At 41.1% G+C, this 25,533-nt stretch overlaps 2 protein-coding genes, 1 non-coding gene and 1 pseudogene across 3 annotated transcripts; 2 read left to right on the forward strand and 2 right to left on the reverse strand.

Moving 5' to 3' along the window:
* Positions 1-6: 6 nt before the first annotated feature.
* LOC102718851 lies at positions 7-4,775 on the forward strand (annotated as a pseudogene).
* Positions 4,776-9,865: 5,090 nt separating this feature from the next.
* LOC107304652 lies at positions 9,866-12,589 on the reverse strand. Its single transcript, XM_015839596.1, has 4 exons — positions 12,344-12,589; positions 12,172-12,268; positions 11,416-11,481; positions 9,866-10,198 (listed from the first exon to the last, which is right to left on the reverse strand). The coding sequence occupies exons 1-4, from the start codon at positions 12,439-12,441 to the stop codon at positions 10,040-10,042; spliced, it is 420 nt and encodes a 139-aa protein (XP_015695082.1). The 5' UTR covers positions 12,442-12,589; the 3' UTR covers positions 9,866-10,039.
* Positions 12,590-16,832: 4,243 nt separating this feature from the next.
* LOC121055068 lies at positions 16,833-16,971 on the forward strand. Its single transcript, XR_005812287.1, has one exon. It is a non-coding gene; the product is annotated as a small nucleolar RNA Z247 (small nucleolar RNA).
* A 5,331-nt stretch (positions 16,972-22,302) lies between these two features.
* LOC102702582 (glycine-rich cell wall structural protein) lies at positions 22,303-23,946 on the reverse strand. The gene has a single exon (XM_006658452.3). The coding sequence runs from the start codon at positions 23,838-23,840 to the stop codon at positions 22,635-22,637; it is 1,206 nt and encodes a 401-aa protein (XP_006658515.3). The 5' UTR covers positions 23,841-23,946; the 3' UTR covers positions 22,303-22,634.
* Positions 23,947-25,533: the final 1,587 nt, after the last annotated feature.

Consider the following 25,533-nt stretch of genomic DNA (forward strand, 5'->3'; position numbering starts at 1 on the left):
TCCGCCATGGGCTCTGTCGCCTCCGCTGCAGCGCCGCCCCCCGCCGCCTCCAGCGCAGCCCCACATGGCCGCGCCGCCGTATGGGGCTGGCCTCACGGGTGTCCTCTCGCCAAAGCCCGACGGCGAGGGGAAGAAGACGGAGGAGAATGTGGACTACCTCAACCTCTCATGCCCAGTGCCCTTCGAGGAGATCCAGCGGGAGGCCCTCAGTTCGTCCCCCATCCTTACCGCTCCTCCGTTTTTAGCTGTTTTTGACTGCTACTGCGTAGGAATTGCTGCGGCATTGTCAAATTGCCTCCTTATTCATGTGTGCTATCTCGTGGTTGCCAATATAGTGGTGGGTTACTCGGATTCTTGGTCGCGAACCGCTTGCTTAACGTCATTCGATGGCCCAAATTTCTGTTCGATCTGAAATGTGTAGTTCTTTTATGCTTTCATTGTTTTTTTTCCAATTAGGTATCCTAGAATTTGTTTGGCAATTCTTTTGTGCTACAAAATTTGTGAATAGAATGCCCGCTGTATAGCGCAGTAGATAACGTTGTCAACAGCCTTTTTTTACTCTGGAGTCTGAAGGCACTTTGGAATTACTATTCATTTGTAATATGCTGAGATTGCTATTGATTATTGCTGGTGCATGCACTCTACAAACTCCCATCCATGTGATATTTGCACAAGCTGTCCACTCTTACTAGTGTTGCGGTGATACCTTATTCCACATAACAGTATTCTCCAGTACTACTACAATTCACACCATGAGTCACTACCCTAGTCTCTTAGTGGAGCAACCTTATCATTCTAGTCGCAACAATAAGTCTGTCCTTACGATACCCACCTTAACACTCTGCATGTGTTACCCTCAGTGCAGTGTTAATCTTAAAAGGATTGATTGTGTGCTTTGATCAGTTGGTGCACACATGCTGTTTCCTATGTGAAATTTGGCTCTTGAACATTTCTTTTGTGAGGTGTAGTGACATTCTCCATTTGCAGTGTCACTGAAACCTGAGCTCTTTGAAGGATTGAGGCTTGACTTCACAAAAGGGTTAAATCAGAAGTTCCCACTTAGCCACAGGTAAGGGAAACATATAGTATTGATACGTGTTTCACTTTCTTTTGGATAATTTAATCTGACAACGCCAACAGTGTTTTTATGGGTTTCTTAGAAGTTCTATCTCAGTCAACTGAAACTATAAAAGTTCCAACAGCGCATTATGAATTCGGTGCCAATTTTATAGATCCAAGGGTTTGTGATGTAAATAAATATTATGATTTTTTGCATAGTTTTATTTGTAAATTGTAAATTTTTAAATGGATTTTTCTACAGTTGATTCTCGTAGGAAGGGTGATGACAGATGGAAGACTGAATGCTCGTGTGAAATGTGATCTGACAGATGATCTCACTCTGAAAGTAAATGCACAGGTACCTAAATTTGAATGTTGTGGTTAATCTTTTGTTTGATGACCTATCTTTTTTATTTATTGGGCTTATGAATTCTCTCTCCCAGCTTACTCATGAGCCACATTACTCCCAAGGAATGTTTAACTTTGACTACAAGGTCAGTTCTTAAGACTGCACTTCTTTAATCAATAAGTGAATTTCAATAGTTTGTATTGAATTACTTGATACTCCCTCCATGCCCAAATGCATAGCCAGAAATAGCTACATTTTGAGATGGAGGGGCCGAGGGAGTAGTTATTAGCATTACAAATTATAAAAAATACTTTGTGTTAATTTTCCCTGCTTCCATGTTATATTCGCAGTCCTCTTAACAATTAACGAATCTGTATAGGGGACAGATTACCGAGCACAATTTCAAATTGGAAATAATGCGTTCTATGGGGCAAATTATATTCAGGTAAGCACCTTTACTTGCGAATGTGCGGTTATGTTTAAGAGTCTCACATTGTCACTTCAGGACTTTAGGTAGAGGAAAAATAAAAATGATCATATTTGAGCTTCTCCATTGTTCATTTATTCATTGATTGTTTAGATTCTGCAGGAAACGTAATTGTCTTAATATCTTGTTATCTCAAATTGGTGATATTGTGGTTACCCTTAGTGGCCTGTTTATTTGCTGCATTGGTTCATCTGATCCTTTCTCTGCCATTTAGATTATGATTGGAAATAAAATATACTGTTCGGTTACAGACTGAATGAAATTGAGGTATTACGTTTGATGTAAGTTTGAAAATATCATATCAGAACTGAGTTTATGCATTCAGTTGTTAGAAATATGCAGTCATGCAATTATGGCTCACAATTTACAATTGTCTCTTAACTCTTCTTGTTTTGGATTGGTATCATATATACTGGGCAGATACATGTTCATGTTGACTAAACCATTTTCTGATTTATGTTTATGGTAAATTTCCTGCACGAGTATGATTGTGAAATTAGTTTATTTATCTAGCCAAGTATAGTTGTGAAGTTAATTTTCCTTGTTCAATATTGTCTACTCTTGACAGTGAAGCAATGAACTTTTGCATTTCAGTCTTTCAGAGTGTTACACCGAATCTGTCAATGGGAACTGAAATATTCTGGCTTGGCCACCAAAGGAAGTCAGGAATTGGTTTTGCTTCTCGATATAATTCAGACAAAATGGTAAGGAGCTTGTTGTATACCTTGTCAATAGTTGATTCCACAATTCAGTTTTGGGTCGAGAACTGTTTAGGGCTGTAAGATAGTAGTCAAGTTGATTGAGGTTTAACCATGTAGCTACTCATCCCATACACCTGTTTGCATGTTTGAGGTTTAACCATATACCTGTTTGCATGTGTATTCGATTACATCTTTTCAGACTCCAGGAATTCTGTTATTGTTAGAAAACTATGATGCACTTCCTCCTAAGTTGCTTGCCCAGTACCCCCTAAGTTGTTTAGATGGATGGGAACAGATCCAATCCTTCAGGTTTGGTGGATGCTTTAGTGTTTCCCTGCCAATCCGAGGAGAGCTTGTTCAAACTGAGGGCCTCAGCTTTTCGCTTTCGCTTTTGCTAATTAGTCTTCAAAGTAGGATCAGATATGCAATTGTTCCTTACTTATAAGCCAAAGTTAGAATCTTCTGCCTTAAATTTGGAGTTGTTTTTGTAGTTTTTTCATCATAGTTTATTTTCCAACTTTTGTTTTTAGATCGCTAAAACACATATATAAAATTTATATTTACAAATTATTTTTCGTTTGCAAATATGTCGTTTGGGCCAGTTTTGTCAAAACAGGCCATCAGAATCTAATCCATTCCCATAAAAACAATTGTTAGGAAGCAAGAGCTGGCCCTTTACTTTCACCATTAACTGTAAAAACACTGTTATTCATCATTGCTCAGTTGTCAGGTTTAATGACCTTGTCAACATATCCTCTTGTTTTAAACAAATATAAGTTAGCTAGCTACCTTGAGGGTGTAAGCTGAGCAAGATTTTTCTGTTTATTGCCATAGTAGGTGGGTACTCTACAGGTTGCCAGTACTGGTATAGTTGCCTTGAGCTATGTCCAGAAAGTTTCTGAGAAGGTAGGGCTCCAGCGTTATTCTCAACAGAAAATTCACATTTTATTTTAATCTGATTTTAAAGATATTGTTCTGCAGGTTTCCCTTGCGTCTGACTTCATGTACAACCACATGTCAAGAAATGTGACTTCTAGCTTTGGTTACGACTATATGCATGCTTAGGCAGGTTAGTCTTTATATCACTATATTTTGTGTCAAGTAGCAAGTTACAAATAGCAATGGATTCTTTCTTGAGCTTATCCAGTTTTACATCTATTCATGTACAAAACCATGTAATCTTGCCACTGCATGCAGTTCCTTTGTTTTCTGATATTTCAGTTTGGTACTTTTGAATTTATCAATGAATCATACTGCAGTGCCGACTGAGGGGGAAAATTGACTCAAATGGTGTTGTTGCTGCATATTTGGAAGAGAGATTGAACATGGGAGTTAATTTTCTTCTTTCTGCAGAGGTATGAATTGAATTTTAATTACAGTCCCAACTAACATGCTCGCTTCTTGCCACTGTATGGAGAGTGGATACTCTCTCTGGTCATGAAAACATTGTTTTGGGCATTAACATGGTATTTGAAATGCAACTCTGAACAGTCATTTCTATCAACAAATACTTGAAAAACTAGATTACTAAAGAGGTAATATTTGAGACAAATATAATGCATATAGTTTTTATACATCTAATCTAAATATTTCTAGGATATGTTTTGACTTTAGACATGTCCAAAACAACAGAAATAGTACATAAAATGTGAACAAGAAGTGAGTAATCTGCTCTCCTTTTTTTTTTTCGGATTAGCAACTTTTTTTTGAATTTATATATGTTATGTACTGCAGATTGACCATCCAAAGAAGAACTACAGGTTTAGTTTTGGAATGACCGTAGGATAGTAAAATATGTCCACAGAAATGGTTCTGAGAGGATATGTGATACTTCTGTAGTTGGTTCTATGTGCTTTGGAGGATGTTCACAATACTTCAGGCTTCAGGTTACGTGTGACCAGGTTCTTTCCCTTGTGGGTTGGGAAAATATAGGAATGCTGTTGCTACTTTTACAGTATTTTTTTATTTTTGGCGTGATGGAGGTTGTCTCATTTGGGTTGCTAGATAAAAATTAAGGGCATTAGGGGAGACCATGATTCTTTGTTCAATCTTGGATGGAACAAGCTGTACCACGTTAATAATGTTGTATTGGCTCTGGCAATTAATGTGTCAATTTTACCCTAGAGTTTCCAACGCTCGTCCTTAATTTTTGTGTAATAACCATCTTGCACGAGCTGCAGAAGATAGCATTCAAAGTTCATGTCATGTTCCATGTTCTCACGCGCATCGTATGTTCATAAATTGTAAGCCACTTAGGGGGTGTTTGATCCTCCAGACTTATTTTTAAGTCCTCGTCACATCATACTAATTAGAAGTATTAAATATAGACTATTAATAAAATCCACCTCATACTCTGAACTATTTCGCGAGACGAATCTATTGAGCCTAATTAGTCCATGATTAGAGAATGTGATGCTACAGTAAACATTTACTAATCGTAGCTTAATTAGGCTTAAAAGATTTGTCTAATGAAATAACATTTATTTATGTAATTATTTTTGTTATCTATCTATATTTAATATTCCTAATTAACGTTCAAATATCCAATGTGATAAGAGTCTAAAAAAAATCCATGGATCCAAAGGATCCTTCTGAGCCACTTATTGCTTCTGAGTTGAGGCTGGTTAACTTTCCTGAAGCATATAAGCATTACTATCTTTTTGTTTTTGTTTATACTTATAAACTAAAATTTCATTTAAGTTTCTTTTATGTTTTTTACCATAATCTATTTTTGATCCTTGGCTTTTAGATAACTAAGAATATGTATATAAAATTTTTATTTATATACTATTTTCTGTTTGTAAATACGATGCACCCCAAGAATGTTAATGTGCTTTTTATGGTCTGTTAGCGCATAAAAACGTAAAATTGCGTTCCACCTTATGTTATGCTAAACCGTGTACTACTAATCTATACTTGTTCCGTGAAAGGGAATGAGCTAATCCTGATAATAACCAAGCACCAATATTTTTATAAGAGAAACTTGACCATATATTTTTTGTCGCCCAACAAAAGAATTGTGCGAATCAGTCGAACGATGTACTTTTGGGCTTTTGGCACCTGAACTCTTTACAGAACAGAGAACACAGTTATAATTTTAATGATCTGTTTTTCCCAATACTATCCAAAGCACGTGTTGATAAACATGTACATGTACATTCGTTCTATGTCCAGCATTACCGATCAATAAAAATGTACATGTTTATCAATTTTATTGTCGTGTATCCTGGCCTTTCTTAGAATAGGGGTTAATACCCTAAGCGTTTGAGAAATTGGTATGTTTCAGGCATGACACATTGCCGACGAGCTTCCGTTGGTGGTCTCGTTAGAGGGGCAAGGCAAGAGCGGAATGGGAAGTTTGGCATGGAAAAGGTGATGGTAACCTTAATTTGGAACGAATTGTGATGATGGCAATGAATTTTGAATTTGGTCGTGGGTGGTTAGACTAGTGTTTCCAACTTTGTGGTTTTGGTGATGACGATCCCGACCACACGGGGGCAATGGGTGGATTCAAGAAAATGAGAAGAGGACTTCCAGGGGCTCCTCGTTTCTATTGGTGGCAGTCGGACATGAGGAATCGTGAGGAAAATGGAAGGGAGCTTATCACAAATCACATGGTGTTGCGCAAGCCAAATACCCTTAGTCACATGCATTAACTAAAATGAAACAACGAGAACATCAGACGATGACGACGAAACAAGGGAGCACGAACCTTAATTAGTTCTTCTAATAAACACCCACAAACAAACCATGAAGCAAGGGGGAAATGAGATCAAATGGCCCCACCTGGGAGTCGTCCATCCGCTCCAATACCTCGCTCAAGCTTGAATGCGTAAGGGGTTGTTTAGTTGGTAAAAATTTTTGTTAAAGGAGTCACATTGAACGTTTGACCGGATGTCGGAAGAGTTTTCAAACACGAATGGAAAAACAAATTTTAGATTCCGCCTGAAAACCACGTGACGAATCTTTTGAGTCTAATTAATCCATCATTAGCACATGTTGGTTACTGTAGCACTTATGACTAATCATGTCCTAATTAGGCTCAAAAGATTCGTCTCATGATTTCATGCGTAACTATGTAATTAGTTTTAATGTTCATGTATATTTAATACTTTATTTAAGTGTAAAAAATTTAATGTGATGTTTTTAGTAAAAATTTTTTGGAAGTAAAAAGCCCTTAAGTCCTCGACAATAGCTGCCCCGTCTAGCACCACATGGTTGCCCTCATGGTACGTACTCCTTCCCTTTGTCAGGCCGCAGTGATTCCAGTGCTCCTTGCACCTTCACCTCCTCCCACGTCACTCTCTCCTCTTTCTTGGCCGGCTGCAGCTAGCTAGCACCAAGGCCTACGCGCGGACGGACTCTTTCTCCTCAGCTAGCCCTGCAGTGCCCAAACCCCAATCACACACACTCTGGCTATTGAGGTACGTACAAGACAAACTGCGAGAGGGGAGACGACGTACGTGTCTCAGATCGATCGGTGGAATTAAAATTCTCTCTCTGATCGATCTCCCCATGCAAGCCCACATGGTTTAATGGGCTAGCTAGGTGAAATTCAGGCTGTTACGTACAAAAGACACAACAAACCGAAACCCAACAGTATATATGCACACATCATGAAGCAAATGCAATGGTGAAAACAATCGACTGGCATACGGATTAATTTTTCAGGCAACTGACCAATAGCAAATCAAAGCGCTGATTGATATGTATGCCGGTCTTCAGAGCTACGGGTTGTTAATTGTCTCTCGGTTCAGCAAGAAATTAAGCAGCGGGTAGGTACTCAGTACTGTGTTGTCACGAACGCCTTCGCGGAGTGCTTCTCACCGTGACGCGTGAGGGCGGTGAGCTGGTGAGGGCGTGAGGCTGCCCAGGCCAGGGAGGAGGGCGGCGGGGGAGCTTTGATGGCGGGTGGTGGCGCCGGTCGCCGGCGGCCTAGAGGCGGAGCAGGGAGGTGGTCTAGGCGAAGAGCCGGGCACCGGCAGCCCAGAGGCAGAGCGGAGCAGGGGGTAGGGAGGCGTCGATGCAGCGATGCTAACTGTGGTTGTGCTAGGGCGCCGATGCGGTCTGGCTGCCGTTTGGGTCCGATACAGAGAGTTGGGGACTAGGGGATGCCGTCTGCTGGTGCGGAGAACGGGAGAGGTGTGAGTGCGATCGTGCCTGCTAGGGTGCGAGGTGGGCTGTCCTGGGCCGAAGTGGGATTTCCGGATTTGGGCCATTTGGCAGCCCATATACGGGAATTATCCTGGGAAAATATGGGAACCGTGAAACGGTCATGAAACCACCTCAACTGATTTCGATGGTTTTTCCTGTTTGTGGAATACCTGTACTGTATCGGTAGACTATACATATACGTATACGTACGGCAGGGGGTTACCGAATAGGAAAACAATCATATATGTATGGGAATAACCAGAGTTTGGTAACAGTTGGATTGCATACCGCATATATCGGATCCGAGTTGTAACCGTATTAGTAGGATAGATCTTAGTCTAATTAGATTAGGACTCTACCTTATCTGTAAGCTCTATCCCCCACTATATAACGGTGACAGAGGCACCCTCTTGGGGGGACGACATATTCAGATCATCTATCTTCTAGTTAATCTGCCCATAATCGAATACAATCGCCAACCAGGAGTAGGGTATTATCTCCTATATCGAGAGCCTGAACCTGGGTAACCTTGTGTCTTCATCCTAACCATCGATCTTTGTGCCTCATTAGTCACCCCATATATCTTGCCGACATCCAAATCGTCGACACCGTTTTTTCCCGGTTTCCTGTTTTCCGTGTCAAAATGATATTCGGGCAGGAAAATCGATATACGGTGTTGGTCGGGATGGGAAAAATCTCGTCCCGTATTCAACCCTACACACAACAGCTTGGTCACGTTCAGCCGCACGACTCAGCCAATCACTAGCTCCAATTGCACATAAAATCACCTCCACTAATTCATGCATGCATGCTAATGTTGACGTAAAAAATGTGATCCGATGTGTTACACACGAAGGCTTGAGAGTCGTTTCTCAGAATGCTCCAGTGCAGGACCTCAATTCTTAGATTGCACGGGCGTGTCAGTCAGTATGATCCTGCAACTGACAAGATGAAGAATAAAATAAGCCAATGGCTATGGAACCGATAGGTAACTGAAAATCCAGCCGATCGGATATTGGTGTAGCAGCGTTTAGCCGATAGGCTGATCGATCGGCTATTGAAAGCTTGGATCGGTTGAGAATCCGATACAAATGTACTCAAATAGTTAAATAAACAATGAATCATGTGTTGCAATTAGCTAAAACCCAATCGACATGTAAATCTCATAAGCCGATGCAACATAAATAACTGCCGATCTAAATGAATCAAGTCGATCGGTATAAAAATAATGCAGTAAAGCAATCGACTGCTCTATTGATGTAAATATAATGAACATGTGGATCGGCAAATATCATCGGCTATAAACGACTAACAAACGATCAAGATCTATAAAATAGCTAACCTATATTACTAAGAATAATCATAGAAAATTAGACTTAACTAAGACAGTTCAAAATTACTCCTAGCAATGTCTGGCTAGATAGTAAACAGATCTAGATCGCTATCAAGCCAATGAGCCGATGATGGATAACTTATCGGCTGGTACTCTGATAAAACTATGAGCACGATACATCAATCTAATATAAACCATCTGATAAACGCAATCTACTAGATCGGACCTAACCGAGACAATACTATGTTGAATATGTCAAATAGCAAATATCAAACCAATGTAAATCATCCAAAGTGGTCGACCAGATCAACCCAAGATACAGAAGTAACTGAAGTTAAAATTGATATGATAACTAGCAATCACACAACCAGACTAGAAGATTGGACTAAACCAAGACAGTTCCAATCCAGTCGGTGCGATTACCGTGGCCCGAGGGAACGTAGGACTTACCCTTCTGCCGGAGATCGAGACGATGATGTGGCACACCATGAGTATTATAACATGCAATGTTCAACGTGACCACCCCGTACTATTGGAGGAGTGGGATCCATACACGTAAAAATAGCCACTCGCCATCAATGTGTCCATGATCACGATTTACAACCTTCTGTTATAATAACCGGAATGTTGAGTAGTGAGTGCAAGACATAACCGTAAGATAGCTTGCCAGTTTACTCTGTCATATGCCCATCTACCACTCAAAGGTGGCGACCAAAAGCTTACCCCAGTGACTCGATCCAAAGTGCTATCCCTGACTATCTCAAGTGATCAAAATCCGTTACACATGCTTAGCTAGTCCCCAGGAATGCGACTAGTCTCACACTTTCATCGCAAGCAATTAATAGTCACAACAAGTACCATAAGCTTGATAATAAATAGCAATGAACATGACACAACATAGGGTCCGAGGTCCCAACATACACAAAATAAGTAGCAGCGGAAGTCTCAAATAAAACTCATAAGCATAAAACAAAAGCCGATGGTGCCACAACCCCACAAGTACAAACTAACCGGGCAAGAGCCAAGCTGCAAGAGAAGGGATCACTCACAGCCCTTGCCACTACCGGCAGAGCAGTGACCACACAAGAAGCACAACTCATACCCGGAATCCTTTCCTGAAAATGCAGACACTGGATTAAGTACAAGATTGTACTCGCAAGTCTTACCCAAAATTATATACGTAAGGGAGATAGAAGTATGGAAGGTTTACCTTAACTTAAGCCATATAGGTTCAATATTTGCGTAAAGCCAATTTTATTGAGCAAATAACATGTAAAGCAGTTAAGTAATAGTAAATCTAGCATTATATTAACTTATGGACAACAAGTATATAATTCTTAAGTGCATAAGAAAAAGAGCCCAAACGGCGCTCTCACCAACAACAAGGGACTACCAAAGTCCACACCATCGAGGCACAACATGCCAACATCACCATCAAACATAAACCATCCATTTTAAGCCACATTTGATGCTAACATAACTGACTAACACATCAAGCACAATGTCCATAACCGAGGACGCGGCTATTCGAATAGATTATACTCTAATTAGAGGTGTACAGCTGTACCCACACGAAATGAACAAGGATAAAAAACTACACACCTCGTCGAGTGCGGTAAGCGAGTGATACAAGCTCATTACATGCCTTTTTCTAATCCCACCCTAACCACCTATACCACGTCGGGGTTCCCGACGACTCAGTCACGTGCGTGTGTGGTGTGACCAAGGTGGGCGCGCCACGCGGAAGGCACCCCCGGCCAACGTAGGCACCTGAAGCCCTCCAAAGGGCTACCTGCCCTCACGTCTCTCCAACGTGGTATAAATGATCACAGTAGAATTAGTAAAGAACAAGCCGGTCCCAATAAGGCATGTGGTAAGTACGAAGGGTGCTTGAATAGATGTCAAAATGTTCGGCCCTTAACGATCCAGACGGGGGTACTTGCATCAGGGGAACCAACCTCTCTTCATCGCCCTATCACCCGTCCAAGTCAAATATATCTCATCAACCATTATATAGTGAAAGTGCTGAAGTTTTTTGCCCATTACTACAAGTTGTCTATATACCACAAATAATAGTACTGTCCATCCTTATAATTCTATTAGCACTAAGCATGGCTAAGCATAAATGAAGTAAACATCCTAAATATTCCCATCCAGGGATAATGAACTATAAGGCAGCAATATACCAGGAAATAAATGCATAAGTAGGATCTACCCACATACCCAAATCTAACAATATTGATAAGTAGCCAACCCATGCATATATATATGTATAGATTGCAAACAAAACATTTTTAGAGAAAACATAGATTCTATATGCTTAGGTGCTTGCCTTTCTGCTGAGGATAGTCACTATCCTCCTCTGGATATGGCTTTTTACTCTCCAGATTCTCGAAACCTACCAAAAAAAGCAACATGCGAATAAGAGCCAAATAAATATGCATATGCAAAATGATCAAAAAATCATGAAATAAATACAGTGAGTAGAGCACAAGTTAACTTTAATTTAGGTGAAAGAATCATCACAATAACATGCATGGTTTAGGAGCTAAAATGCAAAATCCTATAAGCTGAAAAGTGCAGTTTTTTTAGCAATTAAGCTAGTATCTCCTAGTACATTAGAACCAAGTTGCAAACCAAACAAATATGTTACCAAGGAGATTATTTTTAGATGAAAGTACACTACTCACTGGTCTTAAGAAAAATTATTTCACAACCATATGTGTTGGTATGCTTTAGTTATGAATTTTCCAAGTTCAACATCATGAGTGTTTTTAATAGTGTACATAGAGCTATTCCCACTTTTAGAGGTATTATAAGTCCAAAATTTAGCACTTTTTATTTCACAGCATTAAAGAGCACTGTTTTATGAATCTATGGAAATATGGTTCACTGAATTTGGAGTTCATATCAATTAGTTATGAATCTTCAAAGTTCACTCATTTTTCAGCCAAAAGAGTAGGTGTGGATGGTTCGATCTATTGCATGCATTCCAAGAGCGTCACATGCAAGAAAACATACATTAAGGACTTGATCCTATTGCTAAGGAGACACTTCTCAGCTTGAGTTGAAGAAGCTAAAAACACACCAAAATAGGGAAGCAAAGAAGACACCGAGCTGTTGTCATCAAAGAAGAGAAAACAACTTGTAGCCTGCTACTAGCCTTGAAGTCTTGAACCGGCGACCTATGGAGAAGACTAGGAATGTTCAGCATGTTGGGGAACCTAAGAGAGAAGCTATGGATGGAGAAGAAAGCTCACCAAGATGGAGGAAAAGAACTGCTACTGCTGCTGCTGCCTTGCACCAAGTAGCAAACTCCTTCTCTTTTCTTCTCGATCTCCCTCAGCAATCTATGCATGTGCAAGCTATTTGGATGAATGGAAAGCTTAGAACCGTGGGGATCTTATGGTGTGACATGCAGGGCTGGATTCTTGGATTTTTGTGAAGATTTGGGGAGGGAAAATAAGGAGGGAGCTCAGCTCATGGAAGAACATAAACCAACAACCCAAGAAATGAATGTGAGGGAGATGGAGTTTTCTCTGCACCTCCCCGTTAAATCCTGAGGTGGGAGCACACCCAAGAGGGTGTTGTGGAGCTAAAGAGATACCCAAGGTCAGTGACAAGTGGGCCCAAGTTGTGCCTGTCTGTGAGGGTGAGAGAGGTGGGTGAAAAACTGAGTATAGATTGATTCTTGTAATTTTCAGGATTTATTTTCTTTCTCTCTCTTGGTAAATTCAATTTGACTAGGTAAAACTTGTTCAAAAATTCAGGAATTTGGTGTGGTGCTAGGGATTGGTTTGTAGGTTCCATTTTTCAAAGTTTCACACATAAATTTCAAGTATTTTAAATCTGGTGAACAGATGAAATTGGTTAGGCTGAAAGTTGGTTTGAATTTTTAGGAGGTCTACACAAAGAGTTAAAATTCCACAAAATTTATATTAGTGATGATAAGTAAACTAATATTTGAACAAAATATTAAACATGTAACTTCTGTTCAATTTATTTCTCAAATAGAAGTGGTTTCAATTTTACCAATTAGAGTTAATTTTGTTATTGGATATGATCAAATTGCAACATAGTAAATATGAAATCTAAAGGACAACAAATACACTTCTAAATACCTGGTTAGAAACCTAGGGCTGTTACATATGCAGCCCCGCGTTAGGTGCTAAGTTCCGTCAGAGTTAAAACCTCGAGAAGGAGGGTGGCGATGAACTGAAATTTGATTGATATGATTGTAGATGATTTACAACGACCCCGGACATACATATTTATACCCACGGGTTGATAGTTGTCCATGTCGGACATAACACACAACTTCTAATAGATAAAAGGAAATACCAAACTCTATCTCTAATATGACACAATTTCTAATAGATAAAGGAAAACAAACAAGTCCCGATTGGACTCTAACTCCCTTAGAGATAAAGAAAAATCCTAACTAACTCTAATTAATAGATAAATTTATGCCACCAAGCCTTGGTCTTCACGATTCCCTTTTGAATTCGGTCTCTTCCGGATAAAATCTCCATGGGCTGATTGCGCCTTTTCTTAACCGAATCTAATAAGGAGATTTACCAAATTTTGATGTTAACAGCTAACTATAGATGGCCGCCTGGCCCGACGTGGCACAACCGGGCCCATGTTAAATTCCGTCAGACTGGCACGACCCAATGTGTTGATTGGGCCGTGCCATGCCAACCCATGGGCTACACCGAATGCCACGGCATGGCCCAATAACACTTGGGCCATGTCGGGCCGACTCAAAGACATGATGGTCCATCGTGCTTATTTAGTAAATAAGTCTATATTTCCTCCCTCACCTTTTTGGGTTGTGTCTTCTATGGCTAGAATAAGTCTAATTTACATACCTCTCCTTTAGGCTAAGCCTTATATGACTAAATTAAGGCCCGTTCGGCACCCTAGCTTACATATCTAAGCCTCCTAGTTTTCCGCGTGCACGCTTCCTGAACTACTAAACGTTGTATTTTTTGTGAAAATTTTCTATAGGAAAGTTGTTTTAAAAATCATATTGATCTATTTTATATTTTTTAATAATTAATAATTAATTAATCGTGTGCTAATCTATTACTATGTTTTCCGTGCCGGATAACTAACCCTCTTCCCTCTCTAGCCGAACATGGCCTAAGTCTATTGGAGGCCCCTTAATATTTTTTCATCCATACTAATTGAACCAGGCCATGTCGGGCCAACCCATCGTGCCAAGGTATTGGCCCAGGCACAACCCAATTGTCGAGCCGGTCCGACATGGGCCCGGCACCAATCATGTCGTGCCGAGCTTGGGTCAGGCCATCGTGCCACGGGCCTTATGGCCATCTATAATGGTAACTGCTCCGCTAACCACTATTATAACATATACAATATTGTAGACAGTTGTGTATTGATATACATAGATAGCTAAACAAATAAGTTGTATAAAAAATTATCTACTTGGTAGTCTGTATGATATTTAATGCATTATTTTATGTTTTGTATTTTTTCATGCAACCAATGCATGATTTTTTTCTTAAAAAGTTGCATGCAGCTTGGGAGCACGTGCTCGAACGGCAGACGAATAAAAAGATATCATTCAAATTTTTCTTAAGTTAATGATGCCACGGAAGTGGAAGATTAATTTGATGTAGTCATATACATACAACCATGGTCTCACCGTCAAGGGAAGGGGTGTAGTACAGACTGATCCATACATTTTTACATGCGCGTGTTCACCAAATCAACATGCAGCACTCCAATTAACACAACATTGATCTATTAATTAAGCTCCTTGCACTCACTTTGTGTTTCACTAACAGTACTAATCAACTCCCTACGCCATGCAACAGAGTAGCTAATTTCGACTCATACCACTACATGACTTGATTGAACATGATAAAAAAAACACAAAAAAACACGATTAACAGCACGGGCCAATTTGCAGTCTTGCAGACATGATGACCAAAGGTCTTCCACAGGTGCTGTTCAAGGCCTCCCCGTCCCACGTATAGTATCGACTGGGCTTCTTTCGGTAAACGAAAGATTAAGCATGAAATATTGTATAATATTTTTATAGCTATTTAATGGTATAAACGATGAAATTAAATACTTTAAGTTTAATAATTTATTTTAAAATATGAGATAATAAACTTTTATATAATTTTTTTGTAAAAATATATTGTTTAGCGGTTTGAAAAATATGTACATAGAAGCTGACGAATAATATGCTGAAAAGAATACAGCGTAATGGTTGTAACCCAAAGTCTCGCGCTCGAGTTCTGTACTGGCTGAGCTAGAATGTAGAGAAGAGTCTGTTGTGTTAGAATATATATACATATATATGACATGTAATGTGCATATATGTAATCTGCATGCATTGGAGATTAAGGTGGCCGGTAATTAGTCCAGGATATCAGTAATTAGGATCCGGTTACCATAACTCCAGCGCATATATATGTTCAATCAACACGAATCCATCGCACCGTCGACGTTAACCTAGATTAGTTTTCTTTCATGGTATCAGAGCCTTTGACATAGATTGTCATGGCTTCCTCGTCTACCACCTCCACCGGAAATCCTCTCTTTGGTGTGCATGTCACAGAAAAACTGAACAAGCTGAACCATGCGGCATGGACAACACAAATCCTTGCTGCTGTTCGTGGCGCACGACTAGAGGGCTATCTCACCGCCAGCAGGGCCGTCTACAGGAATTTGGGGCCCGGAGCAAAATACAAGTTGGGGCCCTAAATTATAGAAAATAAATATGTCAATATAAATAAGGAACTATTTGATTTAACCATATAACTTTAATATATGTTATTTCATACAATATTTAAAAAATATAGAACATTAATGCTAAAAGATTAAATATAGTACTGACTTTACGCTCTACTGAAAAGCATCATCGAACTAGCGTATTTTGAAACAAAATCATCAATTATATCTTCATAAATTTCTTCATATTTTATAAACAAAAGAAAACATTCACATAACTTTTGATTCAATCATTTACTTTTGAAACAAAATCAAGAGGCAGACAGGCGGTGAGGAATTGAGGGCGTGACGCAGTCAGGCAGAGACACTGGTTCAATGAAGCAGGCAGGCAGCAATGCAGCATACTCCAGCAGTGTAGGCAATCGCCATGGCTTTGTCGCTTGAGACAGTGAAGCAGTCCAAGCACCACGGCCTGACAGAGTGACAGCCAGGCGGGCGGGGCCAGCCCAGCACAGCACCCAGCCGGCAGCGGCAGCCAATCGCCCGGTTGGCTCTCGCGGTCTCGCCGGCGCCGCTGCAGCTGTGTGATCGGCAGACGACACGGGTAAAACCGAACAAATACACGAGCCGGTACGGGCCCCTTAAAATTGGGGGCCCTGTTGGCTCATGGCCATCGACGGGCCTGCTCACCGGAAAGAAGGAGGCGCCGGCTGCTCAGATCGACAAGAAAGAAGGAGAGAAAGGGGAGAAGATAACAGTGGTGGAAAATCCAGCTTTTGAGGAGTGGTTCGCGTGTGGCCGATCAACAGGTGCTTGGCTTTCTCCTCTCCTCTCTGTCACGTGACATACTGAATCAATTGGCCGGAGCAAGATCTTCGGCGGGCATGGAAAGCTATTGGCGACATGTTTGGATCTTAAACTCGCACCCGCACGTTGAACGTGCGTCTCGCCCTGCAAACAACAAGCAAAGGTACAATGTCAATCTTTGAATATTTTGGCAAGATGAAAGCCTATAGCGATGAGATTGCATCTACTGGAAAGCCTCTAGATGAGGAAGATATGATTGCATATATTGTAAATGGCCTAGATGGTGACTATGACTCGTTTGTATCTGCTCTTTGGATGAGGGTTGAACCCATCACCATGACAGAATTGTATGCACAATTGCTCAATTTTGAGAACAGCTACATCTGCGACAACAAGGCTTGGCAAATGCAGCATATCGCGGAAATGGTGGTCGTGGAAACTTCATCCCTCGCGGCAGTGTCATTGCCGCTGCTAGCGGAGGGAATCCTAGACGCGGCCATGGTGACGGTGATCGCGGCCGTGAAACACAGGAGGAAACCGCGGTGGACGGGGTGGCAGCCAGCAACATGTGGACACACGCCCCGTGTGCCAGGTCTGCTACAAAAGAGGCGACATCGCTGCTGAGTGTTAGCATCACTTTGATGCCAACTACGTGCCTGACGAAAGGCATGTAGCTGCCGCTGCGTATGCATACGGTGTTGATACCAACTGGTATATTGACACTGGGGGCTACAGATCATCTCACAAGCGAGCTAGACAAGCTGATGACTCGGAAGAAATACAAGGGGACCGATCAAATTCACACTGCAAATGGCGCAGATATGAAAATTGAGCATATACTTGATCGTACACTTCATTTGAAAAATGTCCTTCATGTTCCACAAGCCTCGAAAAATCTTATTTCTGCATCTCGCCTTGTTGAAGATAATTATGCTTTCCTTGAGATTCACTCTAAATATTTTTTGGTTAAGGATATGGCCACAAAGAAAATAATTCTTAGGGGGAGGCGTCACAGGGGCCTCTATCCACTGCCTTCCAGCACATCCAAGCAAGCCTACAGTGTTACACCATCTTTTACAAGATGGCATAGTCGTCTCGGCCATCCTAAAACTTCTACTGTTGCAAAAATAATTAGTAAGAACAAGTTACCATGTCTTTCTGAGTCTAGAGATGAGTCAGTCTGTGATGCATGTCAGAAGGCTAAAAGCCATCAGCTACCTTATTCCAAGTCATCTAGTTTTTCAAGTAATCTTTTGGATCTTATTCATTCTGATGTATGGGGTCCTGCTCCTGATTCTATTGGGGGCAACAAATATTATGTGAGCTTTATTGATTATTATAGTAAGTTTACTTGGGTCTATCCTATTAAGTATAAATCTGATGTTTTTCAAAGGTTCCATGAGTTTCAAGCTCTTGTAGAACGATTGCTTGGTCGCAATATTATTGCCATGCAGACTGACTGGGGAGGAGAATATGAAAAACTCCACTCTTTCTTTGAGAAAATTGGGGTAACCCATCATGTGTCTTGCCCTCATGCTCACCAACAGAATGGTTCAGCAGAGCGCAAGCATCGCCATATTGTTGAGGTTGGGCTTGCTCTTCTTGCTCGAGCATCTATGCCTTTGAAGTTTTGGGATGAAGCTTTCCTTACTGCATCCTACCTTATAAACAGAACCCTAGCAAAGTGATCCAATTTGAGAAACCTCTAGAAAAATTGTTTCATCAAAAACCCAATTACCAATTTTTACGAGTTTTTGGGTGTGCTTGTTGGCCTAACCTTCGACCATACAACAATCATAAACTGCAGTTTCGCTCTAAGCAATGTGCCTTCCTAGGATATATACACCTACACAAGGGTTTCAAATGCCTAGATATATCTACTGGGAGAGTTTATATATCTCGTAATGTTATGTTTGATGAAAATGTTTTTCCTTTCTCCCAAGTTCACCCTAATGCTGGAGCTCATCTCCGTGCTGAGATATCCTTGTTGCCTAGCTCCCTTGTCCCGCACTGTACTGATCAAGGGGGAGAACATGGTATTGATCATATGCTTAATATTGCGCCTAATGAGCCATCTGATGATTTTCTGGAGAAAATGTAGCTGAAAATGATGCAGAAAGCAGTGTTGGGACGCAGGAGGATGTACACGGAGCAAATTCCACTGAAGAACTCACTCCGGGATCACTGACCGTGCAGACACAACAGTCAGCCTCGGGAACAAATTCTCCCTCTCAAGTGCAGGCGTCAGAGGCTGCAGATCATGTGCAGTTGTCTGTCGGTGGAGCCAACGAAGAAATAGAAACAGGCACGCATGATTTGCACGGCACCGATGCTGACAACATGCAGTCCGACGCCATTGACTCTCCTGAACAGTACCAGCAAACAGCCCAAGTATCTCCTGTGCAGCGAGATGCTCCGGTCAGACCAAAAACAAGGCTTCAAAGCGGTATAAGAAAAGAGAAAATTTACACCGATGGCACAGTGAAGTGAGACTCTCTCTACGTTAGGTGAGCCTCAGTCTTTAGACGAAGCTTTTACTGATAATAATTGGAAAGATGCTATGTATGCAGAGTATCACGTCTTGATGAAAAATGGCACATGGCACCTAGCCCTTCTCAGAAAGGAACAAACATAATTGACTGCAAATAGGTGTATAAGGTGAAGAGGAAGGCTGATGGTACCCTAGATAGGTACAAGGCCAGGTTGGTTGGTAAAGGCTTCAAACAAAGGTATGGTATTGATTATGAGGATACTTTTAGTCCTGTTGTTAAAGTAGCTACTATTAAAACCATTTTATCTATTGTTGTATCTAGAGGTTGGAGTCTGCGACAGTTAGATGTGCAGAATGCTTTTCTTCATGGAATTCTTGAAGAAGAGGTATACATGAGGCAACCACCAGGATACGAAGATCCTAAATATCCAGATCATATATGTAAACTTGACAAAACTCTATATGGGCTTAAACAGACACCTAGGGCATGGTATTCGCGATTAAGTACTAAACTGCAGAAACTTGGTTTTAAACCATCAAAAGAAGATACCTCTCTGTTCTTTTATAGTAAAGGAAATGTCTCTATCTTCCTGTTGATTTATGTTGATGATATAATTATTACAAGTTCTGTACCCAGTGCAACTACAGCCCTGCTAAAGGATCTTAGTAAAGATTTTGCCTTGAAAGACTTGGGGGAACTGCACTTTTTCCTAGCAATTCAGGTAAACAAGACAGACCATGGAGTGATTTTGACACAAGAAAAATATGCAAATGATGTGCTCAAACGAGTAGGGATGCAAGACTGTAAACCTGTAAGTACTCCATTACTTGTTTCAGAGAAACTTTCAGCTCATGAAGGTACACTTCTTGGCCCAAAGGATGCAACACACTATAGAAGTGTAGTAGGAGCTTTACAATATTTAACTTTGACAAGACCTGATATTGCTTATTCAGTAAATAAAGTCTATCAATTTTTGCATGCTCCTACTTTAACACATTGGACAGTGGTCAAGAGAATCCTGAGATACATTAAGTATATCATTGGTCATGGTTTAGAGATTCATAAATCTCCTTCTATGCTAGTAAATGGGTTTATTGATACTGACTGGGCAGGCTGTGTAGATGACAGGAGATCTATAGGTGGTTTTGCTATATATCTTGGGTCAAACTTAGCGTCATGGAATGCAAGAAAACAGCCTATGGTTTCCAGATCTAGCATTGAAGCAGAATATAAGGCTTTAGCTAATGCTACAACTGAAATTATATGGATACAAACATTATTACCGGAAATAAGTGTTGAGAAGCCTAGGACTGCTAAAATTTGGTGTGATAATATTAGAGCTAAACATTTATCTGCTAACCCTATTTTTCATGCACGCACTAAGCATATAGAAGTAGACTATCATTTTATTAGAGAAAGAGTAACTAGAAGATTACTTCAGATAGAATATATTTCTTCCAAGGATCAAGTTGCAGATGAGTACACCAAGCCTTTAGCTGTGAGACAGTTTGAAGATTTCAGAAACAACCTCAACTTAAGAAGTTTGAATTGAGAGGGAGTGTTAGAATATATATACATATATATGACATGTAATGTGCATATATGTAATCTGCATGCATTGGAGATTAAGGTGGCCGGTAGTTAGTCCAGGATATCTGTAATTAGGATCTGGCTACCATAACTCCAGCGCATATATATGTACTCTGTCCATCGCCATTTTATGCGATTCAATCAACATGAATCCGTCGCACCATCGACGTTAACCCAGATTAGTTTTCTTTCATGTTGCCCCAAGGAGCTGCAGTTGTATTTGTATAAATACTTATACGATGCAATGGAAACATTGCACATTGTCTCTATACTTCTCTACAATAGAAATCAGGAGTTTAATTAACTGAATTTATTTTTCACTATATTTTGGATTTTGCCATATTAAACATGGAAATTTCATTCATTTTTTATTAGAGGGAAATAATTGAAACAAATTGTCATTCAACGATAATAAATAATTATTACCTCCCATGAGGTAAGATAAATATTAGCCTTTGGATCAATGTGAAATTCACTTTCCATAATTGGATTACATTGGTATATTACTGATCTTTGGGTAGTTATAAGTTGCTCCACTTACCTCCCAAGAGGTAAGACCTTAAATTAATCCTAGCCTTCAATTTTCTAGAGGTAGTTTTGCAACAAAATTATATTCATAGCCCTGAGAGCACAAAAAAAGCAACAACATAAATGAATGTATTAGTATTGCACAAGGATTGACAACATGTGCGCAATGGTAATAAAGCAAATTTAGGACTAATTGTCTCATTATGAAATTAAAGTTTAAATTATGTGTACTTTGATGTGATAAAAATCTAGAGTACAAATATTTGCTTACTAAAACTAATCGAATTTCATTTCCATGATTAGAATTTTAACTTATGATTTTAAATTTATACTATAAAATATTGAAAAATTAAAGTTTGCATTTATCACATTTTCTAAATATCTGATATCCCAAAACATCACTAAATTTATATTCTATCGCATTGTTTTCCTGAAATATTACTTAATTATCAACATGTTATAGGTTTGGATGTTGATAAATTTTCAAACTATTTTTTCTCGATGTTTGATGTTTGCATTTAATATAAGGGGAGCTTTATATATTGGTTAAGAATCCAGGTATACCTTTTGTAACTATGCTAACCAAAAGTTTCTGTACTAATTAAGATAAAATCATATTAAATGTAATATTAATTGACCATGTATTTCCGTCTATAGTATGTTATCAAAAATATTTTCCGTCCAGTGGTAAGTGATCTCATCTTACCTCTTACAGGGTAAGAGTCATAATAATCATTGGAACTTCTAAAATGAATGGTCTAGATTTACTTGTAAGTACCTTAAAAAATTGTTATAGTTAATTATACTCTCATCTTTTCGCTTCTGCTTATACTTGGTGGCCAAAATTTGAATTTTAAATTTTAAATTTAGAGTAGATTTTAGGATTTTTTTAATCGTAAGTTTTTGTTAGACATTGCTTTTATACCACTAAACACATAAATAAAAGTTTTATTTATAAATTATTTTTTATCTGTAAAAATATCGGTTGGCTTTTTCCTACAAAAGCAAAAAGACCATCCTTAGTGTTTTTCGTTGCTTACTCGGGGAGTCATATTTGTTCAGAATTTTCGTAGGTCATTGATCATACCAGAAAATATTCAGTTAGAGGTACGTTTGCTAATAACATCTTATATGATAGGATCATTAAACCTCCATATGTAATCTTAATTATACCTCCAATCATTAGAAACATGATGTTGACACATTGACTTACATAATGTGTGGTATCAACGTCACATATTAATAACAACATATATAGAGTACCAACAGACCTGCAAACGAGGGAAACACCATCAAACACAATAGTAGTGCTACAAGCTCCACGACAAAAGCCTACAAAATACTGCAGCTGCTCGCTCGCTCAAGCCAAATATCATGACAGCCGATAGAGTGCAAGAAACCTGAAGTAAACTAGAGAACCAACGTATCAGTGCATTCCCCCGATCCCTCCTCCGCCACCGCCGCCTCCGCCTCCCCCTCCACCGAAACCTCCGCCACCGGCACCGAAACCAAATCCACCACCCTTGCCAAAGCCACCGCCAATACCACTACCGTCACCACCGCCAAATCCTCCACCACCTCCACCGCCAAGCCCTCCACCACCACCTCCACCAAGTCCCCCACCGCCCCCGAAACCACCACCTTTGCCGAAACCATCACCAATTCCACCGCCCTTCCCAAATCCGCCACCAATACCTCCACCTTTACCAAAACCACCGCCAAGACCACCGCCCTTGCCAATGCCACCGCCAAGACCGTCACCCCCACCAAGTCCACCACCGCCCCCAAGACCACCACCTTTTCCAAAACCACCACCAAGTCCGCCGCCCTTGCCAATGCCACCACCAAGTCCACCACCACCTCCGAGACCACCACCTTTTCCAAAACCACCACCAAGTCCGCCTCCCTTGCCAATACCGTCACCGAGACCACTACCTTTACCAAAACCACCACCAAGTCCTCCGCCCTTGCCAATACCGCCACCAAGACCACCACCACCTCCAAGACCGCCACCTTTTCCAAAACCACCACCAAGTCCACCACCCTTGCCAATACCACCACCAAAACCACTGCCACCCCCAAGACCAGCACCTCCACCAAGACCACCTCCTTTTCCAAAACCTCCTCCAAGTCCACCACCTTTGCCAATGCCACCACCTAAACCTCCACCTTTACCATAGCCGCCACCAATGCCAGGACCAATACCACCACCTAGACCTCCACCTTTGCCAAATCCACCTCCAACACCATGGCCAATGCCTCCACCAATCCCACCACCTTTACCAAAACCACCTCCAAGCCCGCCACCCTTTCCAAACCCTCCACCAACACCGCCACCTTTGCCAAACCCAGCACCACCGCCTAGTCCACCGCCTCCTCCAAAGCCGCCGCCTCCTCCACCGCCAAACCCCCCACCTCCTCCAAAACCACCGCCTTTTCCGTACCCTCCACCAATCCCAGCTCCAAGTCCCTTCCCAAAGCTCTTCTTCAACCAGAGCGACTTCTCGTCGCCGGAAGCGCTGCCGTCGTCCCCCTTGGGGGCAACTACCGGCCGAGCCCAGGTGCCCACCGCCGCGCCGCTCAGGCACAGCAGCAGCGCGAGCGCCACTCCGCTGGCTCCACCACCCGCCATTGCAGCTGCTTCAATTCCTCCAAACAAGAAGAGAGGAAGAAGCGTTAAGAAACCTCTCTGGCTTTCTGCAGGCTTGCTGCCTGATTGGTTCTGCAGCCTGCTCGAGCATTGGCTTATATAGGGACGGGACGGCCATGGAGTTGTAAAGCTGGAGACCTGCAGGCTGCAGCAGCAACGCAGCACAATGGCGAGTGACGACGGATGGTGCATGCATAGGGCTGCTGGCCATGTGCGAAGCTCTAGCCATGGCGGTGGCGCAATAAAGGAGCACGCAGCTGGGTTGTTGGGGAGGCGATAGGGCGAGGAGTAAATATGCATGCATGGTTTTTCAGAGGACAAGACAAACGGCGGCCGTTCGGGGCCGATCCATGGATCGGATCCACCATGGACGGACTGAGATGAGCTGCTGTTAAACTGATAGAAGCCTAAAGGTACAGTGTCCATTCACATGGTCACGCATCATATATGATCAATATATATGGATGAGATGCATGTGACCATTGATCGATACGGTGAATGCATGCAGGCAGCTACGTACTATGCTGTAAAAGTCTAGGGCTGGAGGATGCCGGTGTAGGTGGAGGTTAATTGGGTTAGGCTGGTGTGTGTATTAATTGGTAGATGGAGAATGGAAGTTGGCAGCCGGTGGTACAGGTGTTAGGTGTGTGTTCCCTTGCCGAGGCCTCGCTTAGTTTGCAAAAAATTTTGGGAGACAGGTCATAACTGGATGTCGAAAAGAGTTTTCGGATACGAGTGAAAAACGAATTTCATAGCTCGGTTGGAAACCGCAAGATGAATTTTTTGAGTCTAATTAAGCCGTCATTAACATATGTTAGTTACTGTATCACTTATTGCTAATCATGGACTCATTAGGCTCAAAAGATTCGCCTCAAGATTTCTCCCATAACTGTGCAATTAGTTTTTTATTTTATTTATGTTTAATGCTTCATTTAAATGTCCAAAAATTCAATGTAATGTTTTTAAAAAAACTTTTTGGAAACTAAACAAGGTCTGAATATAGGTGAGAAATTTTGGAAAAACCGAGTACCTACCGATCAATCGCTTGAAAAAACTAGATCCTTTAAACAAACTTATGAAAAGTTGGATTAAAATCTAATAGTAACAAAAGAAATCAAACAAAGTAGTACATGAACAACAAGCACAAATTTTAAAGTAAATCTAATAGACAGAAGAATCAATTGACAAATTAAAAATTTTTCAAGCGATTGACGAATAAGGAACCTGAGCTAGAATTGGGTGAGCCGGCCGTGGTTACAAGCATGGAGGAGTGCAAGTGTTGCACTGCTATCAAAGATTGGACTCGTGGTACAGTACAGGATGCAGCTCTGTGCTAGCCAGCTTTCTTTCATTGCATATGCTTGCAATGCATGCACTTCATCTGATGATCAATGGTAGGCGGATTCGATGAGCAGGACGGTGGCTGGCGCAGCGATGGTATACGGCGGCGTATCCTGTGTGTGCAGCATGTGCTGGTGATTAATGCTGGATGATGGAGTGACCAGGCCTGGAGTTCGTGCATGTCATAATGCTATGCTAGAAAACTCATTTTCGGTGTGTTAGGGGTTCGATTTTTACGGATGAACATGTCCTTCGGCGCTAAAACACCGCCGGCAAAAATTGTACCCGATCTAGAGGGGACGGTCCGCCTGAGAAGATTGGTCTTTGCAGGCGG

Source organism: Oryza brachyantha, chromosome 7, assembly GCF_000231095.2.
Source record: "Oryza brachyantha chromosome 7, ObraRS2, whole genome shotgun sequence".
Classification (NCBI taxonomy): domain Eukaryota; kingdom Viridiplantae; phylum Streptophyta; class Magnoliopsida; order Poales; family Poaceae; genus Oryza; species Oryza brachyantha.